The sequence below is a fragment of the Chlorocebus sabaeus genome, chromosome 8, assembly GCF_047675955.1.
Source record: "Chlorocebus sabaeus isolate Y175 chromosome 8, mChlSab1.0.hap1, whole genome shotgun sequence".
Lineage (NCBI taxonomy): Eukaryota > Metazoa > Chordata > Mammalia > Primates > Cercopithecidae > Chlorocebus > Chlorocebus sabaeus.
The window spans coordinates 138,210,868-138,224,814 of NC_132911.1; the positions used below are offsets into that span (position 1 = coordinate 138,210,868).

The following is a 13,947-nucleotide window of genomic DNA, read 5'->3' on the forward strand; positions in this document are numbered from 1 at the left end:
CCCAAAGCTGCACAACTAATTTAAATTAGATCAAAAATCCTTCACTTGGGGCCCAAGAACGCCCTACAACTGTGCTCAAGTTTTGTGTGTGTACACATTTTTCTAGGGAGTAGGTCGATGGCTTTCATCAGAGCCCGCAAAGAGCTAAGCGGCCCTACAAAGTGAAGAGCTGCTGTTCAGATCCAGGGTTCTTGGCAGACGTGCCCAGCACATTAGCTTCCAACGTCTGTGGGACTCTCCTCCTCCCTGCTCCCCTTAGCCCAGAACATTCTCCCAACCACACCCTCCTCCAGTCCTCCCTCTCTGTCATCTAGGATTTGGGGGAATGTCTGTGACTGGTACAAGCTTTATCTTTTGAGCCTCTGGAATCCAGGCATCATGAGGGCAGAATAAACACTGTTAATGGACCTGACCTGAACACGAAAGGTGGAGTGTGTACCTTGGTCCTCTTCGTCTTTCTGTCTGGCCTGCAGCAAGTGGGATCACCCTCCGCACACTTAAGGCGCATGACAGTTCCTAGGGCTTCGGTCAAAGAAAATCTTCCAGTTACACTGCACTCAACCTGTAGATTTTAGCTATGTGAAAATACCTCCAGGAGACACGTTAAATTCTAGAGATGCAGCAAACATTGTGTTACCTAGGGAGCCGAGCAGTGTGGAGTGGGGATGCCGCATGAGGGGAGCAGGTGCTCCAGCCCTCCATGTGATCAGCCCATTTGAGAAATGGCTCTGTCACCAGGAGTGGGATGCTGGTGGCTGCTCCAGGTCAGGCGTGCATCCTCTGCCAGTGTGATTATGTGTGTGTCTCATACAGTCTTCCCCTCTACTGGTAGGTCAGTATCAACTTCCCACTTTAGAGACTTACAGAGGAAGGCCAGGGACAGATAAGGGGAAGAACAGAGTGAACAAATAGCTTTAGGTTTCTAGATACTCCACGAAAATCTTTGCTTACCACAAATAAGGCACTTTGGGACAGGTTTTAAAGTTCTGGTGGGCCAGGTGGACTTCTGGCCCGACAGGGTCCAAGGCTTAGGGTCCCTTCCCTCTGCAGGCTGCCAGAGCTCCCAACACTGCAGACACATGGTGCCTGAATCACACTGAAGGGAGGACTGAGTGGGCTCAGGATGTGAAAGTGACTGCTACTGCTTCTCACTGATGGCTGCACCTGCTCCAAGTGACCCCCCCAGTGGGAGGGGCTTGTCCTTGTAGTGGGGGTGGATTTGCAATGACCCCTTCCCAGGTGTCTCTCCGAAAGGTCTGGGCAGTGAGTCAGCAACAGCCAGGAGGGAGGGTGCTCTCAGAGGGTGGAGCACCAGGAACAAGCCTTCCCGGGACTGCGGCAGGAATCTCAGACCCTTGAAGACACACGCCTCACTAATGGGGCCAAGCAGGAGTGTCTCAGAGAGTCACTTGCCCTGTGCCATCAGGGGAACCCCTTGCCCTCTTGGAGCCTCAGTTTGCTCACCTGTGAAATGAAGCAGCATGACTGTCTCCCTCAGTCCCGCCGGCCCTGGCCTTCTGGCCTTGCTTCGCAGTTTCTGCTCTACATTCATGTCGCTCTCTGATCATCGCTCCTGATCACTGAATGCAGAAGCCCCTTCCAGGCTCCCCCAGCCTCTGGGGCTCCTGCCAGGGAACTCGGCCTCCAGGTTGTTCTGCCACTCATGCATCCAACATGATTACTATAGAATACAAATGATGGCAATACTCACAAGGACTGTAAGAATTAACCCTCCTTGGATGCCTGCACAGGCCAGAAAACTGGCATCACCATCTTTTCAAACCCTCACAGCAATTTGATGAGGAAAGTGTTACTGTGACCCCCATTTTAGAAATGGAAAAACTGAGGCTCAGAGAGAACATGCGATGTTCCCAGCTCTTAAGGGGTGAACTGATGACTCCAACCTGGGATTCTGACTTCAGACACGGCCACGATTGAGTCGCTCACAACATATCCACACTTTTTTTTCTTTTTTTTTTTTGAGACGGAGTCTCGCTCTGTCGCCCAGGCTGTAGTACAGTGGTGTGATCTCAGCTCACTGCAACCTCTGCCTCCCGGGATTCTCCTGCTTCAGCCTCCTGAGTAGCTGTGATTACAGGTGTGCCACCAGCACCCCTGGCTAATTTTTGTATTTTTAGTAGCGACAAGGCTTCACCATGTTGGTCAGGCTGGTCTCGAACTCCTGCCCTTGTGATCCACCCGCCTTGGCCTCCCAAAGTGCTGGGATTATCCACACTTCTTCACAGAGTGCCAGCTGATAGGCTTCTAGATACGCCTGGACTGGGTGGACTCTATTAATTATTACAGTCAATAATGCCATGATCTACACAGGACAGAAGCTGAGCCCCCTTCCCCCAGGCCCTGCAGAATCTGTCTCTTGAGGCCAACTGCCCTCGAGGCACCTGCATGTGACCTAAGTGTTCACTGCAGGCAGTTCTGTCACTTGCACCTCCTTTATCAGTTTCACCTGGCCCATGACAATCCCCTGGGGTCAGGGCTGCTGTCTGGGGCATCTCTCTATGACCCATAGATGTGATTCTGGATGCTCAGGAAAGAGGTGCAGAATGGAGGAGATGAGGCAGCTGGGGCCCCTCTCCAGTCTGGTTCCCCCGTGGCCTCTGGCCTGACACAGCCTTCTTCTGTCTACACAGACCTTTCTTCTCCCTTTTGTCTGCTTTGTGATAGTTAATAAACCAAACCATCACTGCCTTCTTAGCCTGCAGGAAGTATAACAACTGTTATCTACCACAAACCACCGAAGCCTTAAATTGCAGCAGGAATGGTGACAGTGATAGATTCGAATTTTTAAAATCAAACCCAAACATGTCCCCGTCATGGCTAAGAGAAGGGCTGAGCTGACTTGAAAATAATGTACTTGGAATATTTTGTGATGCATGGCAAATTAAGTCTCCCCCTCAGCACTTTTCCCCTTTCCTCCAACAGAGTATTAGTCTAGTTAATTGATTGTCAAAGATTTCCCACTATGACCTAAAACTATTCCCACTGTGGGGAGACTGATGGAATCCTGGATTTCATCCAAGGGCAGGATGGACAGTTCATTTTGAACTTTAAAAGGGGTGGAGTGGGGAGATGGATTTGGAATCAAATGGTCTTTTTTTCTCCAGCCTTGAAAGATGGAACTGAAGAACAAGGGGAAAATCATCAGTGACAAGTGTTAATGAATTTTAAATACTTATTACAAGAAAAATTAATTTGTCAAATTAGCCCCACAGATACAGGTTATACAATGAGTCACTGTCTCCTCAAAGATGCGAAACTCAGAGCAACTAACGCATCTTAAACTTGCTGTTGCACAGCCAGGTTGCAAGGTCATGTTCATATTTGAGCGCTATTAAGTGGAGCCTCTCCTCCACCCCAGAGACTGTGCTGAGCACATCACAAACATCTTCCCAGTAATTCTAACACTACGGTTATTTGATAAACTTCTACATCTATGCATTGGGTGAGAACACCCACCCTTCCCAATGCTGTCCTGAGAAGCAAATACCCAATGAACAGAAAGTCCTTTGCAAGTCCCTGATGTACAAGGAGCATCTGTGCCTTGCAGCAATTGTTATCTTATCACCCCCACTGCTAATGCGGGAGAGGTGGTCCAGCCTGCCCAAACTGACACACCTGCTGAGAGTGACGTTGGGCCAGGTCTGTCTTTCCTGGGCTTCAGCTCTTTCATTCAAAAACTGCCCTTCTCCCCTTGTAGATGTGAGCCTGTAGCCCTGTCCACACGACAGAGGCAAAGCCCATCCAGGTGCGAGGTGGGTGTCATCTGTGAAGGCGTGTCTGTGTAAAGTGCCAGGGCTCTTCCAGGGTGAGGCCAGTTGAATGCTGCCTTGGCCTCCTCCCCAGCCCAAGCATTACAGAGCACTCTGGGCTGGTCCCCATCTGGTGCCTCCACCCTGTCTCTGACCTTGGGCCATCCCTCGGTCTCTTGTCCTTGCAATGACTTCTGCTCACACTTGGCCACATGGCCTTGGGCTTCAGCTCCCTGTAGTCAATCTGGCACTTCGCCCCTGTCCTCCATGTCCTGGTCCTGCACTGCCTTCCTGGTGTCAGGGCTGACAGACAGAGAAACAGGACAGCGCAGGGAGGGTAAAAAGTACCTGGGGGAACAAGAACTTCATACCTGCGTTCAAGTCCCACACGCATCCCTTTCTAGCCTCAAGTGTCCCCCAAAACAGGTTACTTACTGAGCCACCGTCTTCTCAGCTGTAAAAGCAAGAGAAGAGTTGGCAGAAGGCACATTGGTTATGAGTGCAGATATTGCTTGAGCTCAATTCCTGGTTCTGCCACTTCCTGTGTGACCTCGAGCAAGTTACTAAACCTCCCTGTGCTAACAGTTCCCATCAATAAAATTCTAACAATAGCACCAAACTCCCTGGGTTGCTGTGATGCGAACACCCACATCCCAACACAGAAGCGCCAGTGTTGTCTCAGGAAGACACAGGTAGACAGGAAGTCTGCAGAGGAAGATGCCCATGAAAGGGCCTCATATGGAATCTGGCACACAGTAGGTACTGAACACACATTCTAAAACAGAGAGGTAGAGAATTCAGCCTTTTAGCACAAGCTTTCACCTTGCCTGACACAAAAAAAATACCTGGGGTCAAAAAGCACCCGAGAACAACAGCCAAGGGGGTTGGGAGCAGTGAGAAGCTCCATCGCTCAGTCATATGCATGGACCACTGGCTTTGAAAGCTTCCCCTCTGAGCCCAGCATCAGCTCCTCAGGAAAGAACCGCGGAGAACCAGGCCTGCTGCCTGCCCCACCCACACACCCACCAGGCCTGGTCAGCCAGGACCACTGGTAATGTCTCACTTCAGCTTTCTGCATTTCCTCGTAATCCAAGGAGACGGGAAGGGAAGGTAAGTACACAGGGAGGGTCTGCGTGTCCAGGCAGGGCAGGCTGTGCAGTCAGGCTGCTCAGAGCACGGAGCACACCCTGGGAGTCCTCCCAGGTCACCTTCATTGGCCCCCCTCTCCCGCTACCTTATGCCCTTGAGAGAGGAGTCTGAGGGATACTCATGTGTAAGACCCCCATGCCAGGAATACAAGCAATCTGTGATAGTTCCAGAGTGTGGGCCAGGACACTTCTAACAGCTTCAGAGGCTTCACTCATTTAATCCTCTTAATCATCAGGAGTCAGCAATTGTCCTCAGACCCATTTCAGAGATGGGTAAACTAAGGCTGAGAGGTCTGGTGGCATGGCAAGGTCACGTGGATAAGTGACAGAGCAGGGTTGGAGCCCAGGTCCTCTGCCTGCGAGCTGGGCACTCACCCATCTCACCACAGACCACGCCGATGCATGGGCAAGATGTCCCATTCTGGAGAACCACCCTGACCTCCTCGCCCTTCCCCTCCTCTATCCAATGCCACTGCCTGCCCCACAGCGTACAGGGTAAAATCCACATCCACCATTTCGCATCCCTGCTCTTCTAGGATCTGGCTTCTGCTGATCTTTCCGCCCTTCCCTTTAGAGTTGCCCCCAGACAAACACAAATGCTCATGGTTTAAGTTCTTCTCCCACACTGCCCGCCCCAGGGGGCGCTGTGACTCTTCTTTGGAATTCCTTTCTCGCTCCCTCTCCCCATAATCCCTGGAGGTACAAAGCCCATCTAGGTTCCCAGGCCCTATCACAGGTCACCTCCACCCTGAAGCTTTCCCTAACTCATCCCAAGCCAGCAGCTTTCTCCCTCTTCCTTGCTTAAGGCAAGGAGTCATTGTCCTACTTGAATCAGAGCAGCAGCTTTTGAGCTTCCCCCAGGAGGTGCCCTCAGGCCCTGCTGGGGTGAGGTGAGAGAGCTGGTAACAGGGAGGGCCAAGTAAACTCTGTCCTCTTCAACAGGGCGGCTACTCTTTTATTTGCTTCTGAACTTGCATCGGATTTCATTGCAAGAAACGGTTCTCGGAGGAAACAAACCTTGATGTCAGGGTGTCAGATGTTGAAAATGTCAAGACACCCCAGGGCTGGGCTGGGTATAGCAGGACTCAAGACAATGCCCCCACAATGCTGTGCACAGAGCAGGAGTTCCAAACGTATGGCATCTATGTTGAGCACTCAGACTAGAAACCTTGGTTATGACGCCTTTGATGGTCAGTGCATTGCTCCTCCCAAATACACAGTGGAGAAGAGGGCACTGCCACTTCTCGGCTGGCAGCAAATCAAATGCTGGTTGCCAGGAAATGGAAGGTGAGATCATTAACCTCAAAAAGTTTCCAAAGCAAACCTCGACGCAGAGGAAAGAGCCTCATTGTCTGCATTTTAAGGGCCTGGGTTTGGATGGGGTCCTTCTGGGTTGGCCCCAAATTCAAGATTTCAACTTGGGAAGGGGAAATGTAAGCCATCCCACCTGAGGAACCAAAGCATTAGACAGGAACTGTTTTTATTCCATCCACCTCACCTCCTTAGAATGAGAGGCGAACAGTGAAATAGTGCATTTATCTTAAAAGCGAAATAATTCCAGGATGGTAGGGCGAGACCCTGTGACGGGGTGAATTTACCTCACTTGATAACAAGGGCACTCGATACTCAGGGAAGTGGGACTTTGTCGACAAAGCCAGGACAATCCCACTACGCCCACCCCACTCAGCAGTGATTAAAAACCCGTAAGGTCACTTTCTACGCGATGGCTGTCTCCCTCTCACCAGGCTGCAGAGCGGCTGCAGATGAACATCTGGCACCTAGATGGGGGTCAAGGAGCTGGGGCTGTGATTCAGGGAAGACGCTGAGGGGCACTGGGAGCCTCTGTTTGAATCCTGAAGCAAGGGGTGAAGGCGTGGGGGCATGTGTAGGGGAGCTGACGCTGAAGTCTTTCAGGAAGCAGATGGTAAGGGTCAGGGGGTGTGTGTCTATGCTGCGGACAGGGTTCTGTGGTGTTGCTGGTGATGCTGACTGCCTTGCCCACCCCAAGTTGGACTAGGAGAGTCCCATCAGGCTGCCGGGCAGGGAGGGCAAAGGAGAGCACCATTCTGTGGGTCGGGCAGGAAGGGCGGCCTCCCCACCCTGGGTGCCTGCAGAGCCTGGCAGCCCCACCCTGTGGCCATCCGATGCCACATGTCCTCTAGAGTTCCTGGGCCGGCTGCTCCACAGCCTGCTCCTCCACAGGCTGCATGGCCTCCTGCACGTAGACGATGAACTCCGAGGCCTCCCCGCCCTGCGTGTAGACAGTCACGGTCTCAATGCCCTCCACGTCGTCGGAGGACACCACCAGGTGGTGCTGCTCGGCAAGCTCCACAGATGCTTGCTGGACTGTCTCCTGGATCATGACCGTGTGGTTGGAGCTGGGCTCCTCCTCGGTGACCTGTGGGAGAAGGGCAAGAGAAAGGTCACACAGCGCCTACTTCCCGGTCCAGCGTAACAACAAAGTCACAACCACAGCTTAGGAGCAACCAGTGCACTGTGGGAGCACATCCATTCTCCACCGATCCTCTTTACAAGGCTGTGCGTGCTCTCATGCCCATTTTACAGATGATCAGAATGAGGTTCAGCAATGTAGGGCAACGTGGTCAGGTCCCCAGCTGTGGCAAATGCTGGAACCCAAGTTCAAACCCAGAGTCCAAGGTTGCTTCCTGATGCTAAGCTGCTTCCCGGGGGCTTCCAGGAGGTGTGGGGCTACCTAGAGAATGAGGGCTGGAAGGCCTTGTGGGGGTTATTTACTGCAAGTGTCAAGGGTAGCGGCTGGGGGATGCTCCTGAAAATTTATAGCCAGTCCATCTGGCAGTGATAAAGGCATGAGGTCCATCCTGGGCTATGTTTCCACACTCAGGGAGCTTACCTCTGTGTGAAGATCTGTATCACATGAGGAAGCAACAAAGGCCCGGCAGGCCTGATTTTCCCCAGGTGTCCTTCATCCAGCAACACTAATGAATTAACTAATTGGGGGAAGGCCTGCTGGTAGAAACTCACTGCCACAGGGCTGGACAGGAGTCTTCTGGGTATCAGTCAGGGGACGGGACCTCATGGATTCTATGGCCAGGCCTTTCTCTGAAGCTCCAAGCTGCCAGATTCCAGGCAAGATCCAAATGCCAGCTGGTGCTAATACCCCACATCCCTCATGCTGCCAGCTCTGGGCTGTTTTTAAATAACAACCGTCTTTGATCTTGAGATGAGAAACAAAAGACAGGGAATTGAGATCTCAGAGCTGCAAAAATGAGTGAAGGATTAGAAAACAGACACAAGAGGAAAGCAAAGGGGCCTGGAGTTACTTAGCTGGAGGATAAGAGAGCCTTCAGACTTACAGAGGAGTGTCAGGGACACCCATTCATTTCCAGGTGAGTCTGAATGCCAAGGCGGAGAGAGCATGTGCTTTGTACTGCGCTGATGGGGCTTCGCACATCAGTCCCACCATTTTTAAGCTATGAGGCCTGGGCAAGACACTTTTGCCTACAACCTTCAGTCTACTCATCTGTAAAACACTGACTAAAATGTGTTCTCCAGAGGATTCCTGGGAGAATGGAAGGAGATTCTGTATGCAAAGTGGGAGCTCAATAACAGCACCGACCTTTCAATTCCTTCATTCATTCGCTCATTCAACCACTTTTTTTTTTTTTTTCTTTTAGAGACAAGGTCTGACTCTGTTGCCCAGGCTGGAGTACAGTGGGGCGATCTCAGCTCACTGCATCCTCCGCCTCCTGGGCTCAAGCCATCCTCCTGCCTCAGCCTCCCAAGTAGCTGGTACTATAGGCAAATGCCATCACACCTAATAAATTTTTGTATTTTTGATAGAAAAAGGGTTTCTCTATATTGCACAGGCTGGTCTTGAACTCCTGAGCTCAAGTGATCCACCCGCCTTGGCCTCCTAAAGTGCTGGGATTACAGGCATGAGCCACTGTGCCCGGCCTCGACTACACTTTCTTAAATACCTGCTGCTGCCTGGAAGAGCAGTATTCTAGCATGTCAATCACTCATTCTTTCACCCTACAGAACTTCTGTCATCTTACCAGTTACCAGTAGACTACAAGCTCCACAAGGGCAGGACCATGTCTGCCTGGTCACAACTGTTTCCGCAGAGCCAAGCTGATTGCCTGGCGCACAGCATATGCTCAGTATTCACTGACTGATGATCCATTAGGTGTCAGATGCCACGCTGGGCACTAGAAAACCACAGTCCTCTGAGGAAGCTGAGTCTCATGGTGCAGGCACAGGGCACAGTGAATGACTGTGCTGTGGAGTAGCTGGGCTCCTGTAGGGCAGCCTGTGCCAGTGTTGGGGTTCCAAGGGAGGCATAGGGATGGGCTCCAGGCAGATGGGGGAGCAATGACTCCCAGGAGGTGTAGGGAGCAGCAAGTGTGCTCGGGCAGCCTCCATGAGGTCCCACTCACGACATGTCCGGGCCCTTTCCTGGCCTGCAATTGGCATTGGGTGGCCTCCCGCTCCCCGCCTCTTCTGACTCTGCGCTCTCTCTGGGGAAGGCCCAACTGGCTTGGAGGGTCTCATCCTAACCCTGTGATTATTCCTGTCTCCGCGAGTGAGAAGGGCTGTGTCAACAGGTGGGTCATGTTTAATTCAGAGAGAAAAATGGAAAAGGTTCCTCCAGGCTGGGCTCCGGAGGTTCCAACATTATGGATTGGAAGGAACTTTTGATTTGGACTGATAGAATTCACCCGGAGCTGGAGAGCTATTCTGAGTGGAAACTATCAATACATTTAGACTGATTTGTTTTTTTAGAGTGAACTGAGATCTGTTTTTTCAGCTTTTCCCATTTGTTTCAATTTCATTTAACTGGGAAAACATACCATGAACCAGGATTTTGGAAGTAAATATTAATTTATTTCACTTTGCAAGAGAGAACCTGACAGAAGACTGGGAGAGCGGAGGCAACATGCAGCTAATCTTTTCTCCTCTTACCTGTCAGTAAACGCCACACAAAGGAAAGGGTGAGGGGATGGGAACGGTTTACACCCAGGTCCCCAGGGCCTCACATGTGCAAACAAGCCCTCCACACTCTGGGTAAACAGACCACATACAATACAGGGAGACAAACTCATCCATGAGCTTTAACACAGGCTCTGGGTCATGGCACCATTCTGTGGACAGAGTGACTGCCACCGAAGCTAACCCTAGAGAGGACAGTGACTCCTTCACTGATGGAAAATTTCCACTGGCTAACAACTCTCACCCTTTAAAAACACGAACACCACAATGCCCAAGTATGGACAGTGGCTGAAGTCACTGCCAAGGACAAGGAGAACCAAGCCAGGGCCAGGCCTTTTAGGAGGACAGGCTGCAGCCTCCTGTCCCCTGGCAGCACAGGGGACACACTCCAAGTTCTTAGGACCAACCGGAAGGAAACAGGAGGTCGCTCGCTGGCCTGGAAATGGCTGCTGCCCATAGACGCCGCAGAGGCCAGCGTGCTGGACCTGAAGATAAACAATGTGTTAATAGCTCTGCAGCAGCAGTGCCTGGGACCACTTCTTGGAAGGTGGCTTTGGCCACAGAGGGTCTGTGGTGGGAAAGGACATCACGGGCAAGAGAAGAGAGTGAGCAAAGAAAAGGTGTGTGCCCTACAGCCCTGCCAAGGCCACCGACCCCCTCCCAGTCACCAAACCCACTGGGCAGAGTCCCGTTTTCACCCTTCCAGAGCCCTCTCTACCATCCGGCATGAGATGTTCTCTTCGCAGCTTTCACCACTCTCCTCCCCAGCACTGGGCTCTGTTCCGCGCCCTCTCCCAGACTGCGGGGTCGCTCACTGCCCTTCTCCTTCTGCCCATCACAAAGCCTGGAGGATTCCTGGGTCTCCCACCTTGACTTCTTCTCTGACCCTCCAGGCACTTTCACTCCTGGCTGAGCCAGACTGCAGCCACCACTCCTGAGCTCCAGATCATACCTCTGTCTGCAAGTGAGAGGCATTCAAGGATGTCTGTCAAACAATGCAAGAACAGGGCTGCGCAAAAGTCACAGGAGAGAAGGCATTGGGGGGAGAAGCAGTAGGTGAGGCCTGAAACGAAGTTCACAGGCGGATCTTGAAAAGCCTTGGTCATGAGCTGAGAGATTGAGCCTTTATTTTACAAAGGAAGGCACTAAAGGTTTTCAAAGAAGGGCCCTGCGTCATCCAATCTGTGACATTTATGAATCAAAACTTGCCTAATGTGAGACGACTTTCTGAGAAGTATGCGTCTCTCATTATCCCTCTAAATATTTACATTTATTTGCCCGTAGTATCTTTTCTAAGTATTAAATCTATTTAAAGATAACCTTTCTCCATTTATTTTGTTTTTGTTTTTCAATTTTCAGCCTCCAGGGTTTGTCCAACAGAATCCCCTCGAAATTCACCCACTGCTAATTATCAGAGTACAAAAAAGTTTCCCAACATCATCCTTTGGGCTTAATTCACCAGAAAAAGCGATGGAGGCAATGGTAATGCGTATTTCACAAGTCCTGCTAAGAGCAGGCTTCCCGGTGTGCACAAATGTGACAGGGAGGCACGCTGTTGCCCTGTCGTGTTACTGAACGTCCAAGACACGCAGGGTTCCTGAAGGTTCCCTGCAGCCTGCTGGTGGGCCTCCTTTACACTCTCCCCAGTGTTCACGAGTGGCTCTGCTGGCCCTGCAGACGCTGCCCACACAGATGTCCATGTCACAAAAAGCTAACGTGTAGAGAGGATGAAGGAGGGAGAGGATGAAGGAGCTGCTTTACAGAAGGGGTTCATAAGGCTTTCTGCAGAGTGCACCCCTTTGTGCATTTCGTGGTACACGATCACATTCTGTTTGCTTTCAGGCAGTGTTTACAAATCCCGCGCCTCCTTCCTGGCTCCCATGGCACCCAATATCCACCCAGCCACGTGCAGTTTACTGAACATTCTCCCACGCCTTGTCCCGATTCTTCACACACAGTGTCTTGTGCCTTGGGCATTTGTGTTCCCACTTTACAAATGGGGGCGCTGAAGCTCCTCCTGGCCTGGTGACTTCTGTAAGGTCAAACAGCCAGAAAGAGTAGCAAAAGCTGGAACTTAGTCTGGGTGGTTCAGAGACCTCCTTCAGCTGGTGTAGTGTGACAGCGACTATTAGTATCCCATGTTATGAGTTGATATGATTAAATTATCACTCTTTACTCCTCCTGATTAGTCTCAGGCTGGCTGTAGAACTCTCAACCACTCTCTTTGTTCAAAATAATCACTCTAGTAGCTTAATCTATTAGCGCAGGCTTAAAATTGTTCTTTGCCACAGAAATAATACAGCGTTCACAGGGTCATTATCCTGAGATGAGTACTCCATTTCCCCCAAATGCTGTATCTAACACATCTATCAGATAAATTAGCAGCAGCATAGATAGCTTGATAGAAACCCTTAACCCCTGGGATGTGCAGATGATTCACTGAATCAGGCACTGTGTTCTGCTGTTCTGCTGTCTCCAGCGTTCTGGAGTCTGGACAAGATCACTGTCAGGACCGGCACTTTGCTGGGCTCTCTTTATGCTGAAGGGCAGCTTCCCCTTGAGACCCCATGTCTTCCTTGGCTTTAACCCGTCATTATCCATTCATCCAGCAAACGTCGATGGATACTCCGCTGTGTGCTATGCAGCGGGCATGGCTCTGGCTGCCTCATTATCTTGCTTTTTTTCTACTCCCCTGCCTGTTCTGCCTTCTCCTTCTCCTCCAGCTCCTCTCCTCACTTCCTTTGTAAAACCCATTCCTCTCAGGTTAAGCTTTCTTCCCCCAACATTTAAGAAAATCCCAGAAGTTCCTCTAGCTCAGGAAACCCTCCTTAAGGAAGGTGGGTCCTGCATTGCTCCCACAGTGCTCCAAGGGTGCCCTGAGGAGCCAGTGCACAATGGCTTTTACAATCTATCTCTGCACAGATCTCCCCAGAAGCAAGTACAGCGCTGGTTCCTCCGTACCCAGCCCAGTGCCACGCTCTTGGTAGGCACATAGTGGGTGATGGTGATTTAGGTTGGCGCAAACTGCCTGCCCTTGGTTCAAACTCTGTCTGGCAGGAGCCCCCCAGATGATGTGAAAGTAGGGAAGACGGTGCACTGTCTATGGAGGAGAGTCCCTTTCGGCTCCAAAAGTCCCAAAGGTCTAATCACCTTATTCTATGGAAGGGAAGTCAAGGCTCAGAGAAAATAAACTGCCCGGGGCCACACTGTTGGAAATAGAGCACAGATTTTTTGACTTCTGGTCTGCAAAATTCCCCAGCCTGCACGAGGCAACTTCACAACAAACCACAAAGCACTTTGGTTACTGGAAGAACACAGCCAGAATGTCCAGCATGGCACCTGGGCAAAGGCGAATGCCAAGTAGATTTTCCCTGGAATAATAATATTATTTATAATAGTCGTAATGATTATTATTATTTTGAGACAAGGTCTCACCCTGTCACCCAGGCTGGAGTAAAGTGATGCAATCACAGCTCACTGCAGCCTCAAACTCCTGGACTTAAGAGTTCCTCCCGCCTCAGCTTCCAGAGTAGCTGGGAACATCCCTGGATGAACGAAGAAAGCAGTAAACACACAATGCTGATGACGATGGAGACATTATCATCTGGACAGACCTAGGGCTTAGAGATTACAATCTGGAATAATAAGTGCTTGTTGTGGATCAGGTGCTGTGTGAAGAGTTTACGTGTATTAGGTACTTAGTCTTCACAGCACCCTAAGAAGTCTTAGTGTCTCAGCTTTAGAGGAGGGGAGACACAGGGGAGGATGACAAGCTGCCCTGGGGGGCTCTGGGGAGGGTCCTGGGGAGTTACATAGTTGTTTCGCCCCTGCTCCCCCAGGCCTCTGAGCCTGATGGTCGCAGCAGCCAGGCCACTGTGCACAGCTCTGGGCTTGGCCAAGCAGGAGGCTGCAGTGTCAGAGTTCGCACAATCTTCCTGATTCTCCCACTGGCCTCCTGCATTTGACCCTAGCACAGTCTTTTTTCCTACCTCTCTTTCCTCTCTAATGAGAAGGCACTGATGGACTCCTCTGTCAAAGTACCCTCTGCCTGGGAAAGA

The 13,947-nt window shown here is 51.1% G+C and overlaps 1 protein-coding gene across 3 annotated transcripts in view; it reads right to left on the reverse strand.

The window, feature by feature from the left end:
• Positions 1-6,381: 6,381 nt before the first annotated feature.
• The window catches only part of ZFAT (zinc finger and AT-hook domain containing), a 233,530-nt gene continuing 225,964 nt past the window's right edge, over positions 6,382-13,947 (reverse strand). For 2 of the 3 annotated variants that reach the window (XM_008001600.3, XM_008001598.3), the window contains one exon: positions 6,382-7,316. In XM_008001600.3, the coding sequence (XP_007999791.3) occupies positions 7,077-7,316 (240 nt within the window). In that variant the 3' untranslated portion in view covers positions 6,382-7,076. The remainder of the gene's footprint in view (positions 7,317-13,947) is intronic. The other variant, XM_038000102.2, reaches the window with a different exon arrangement.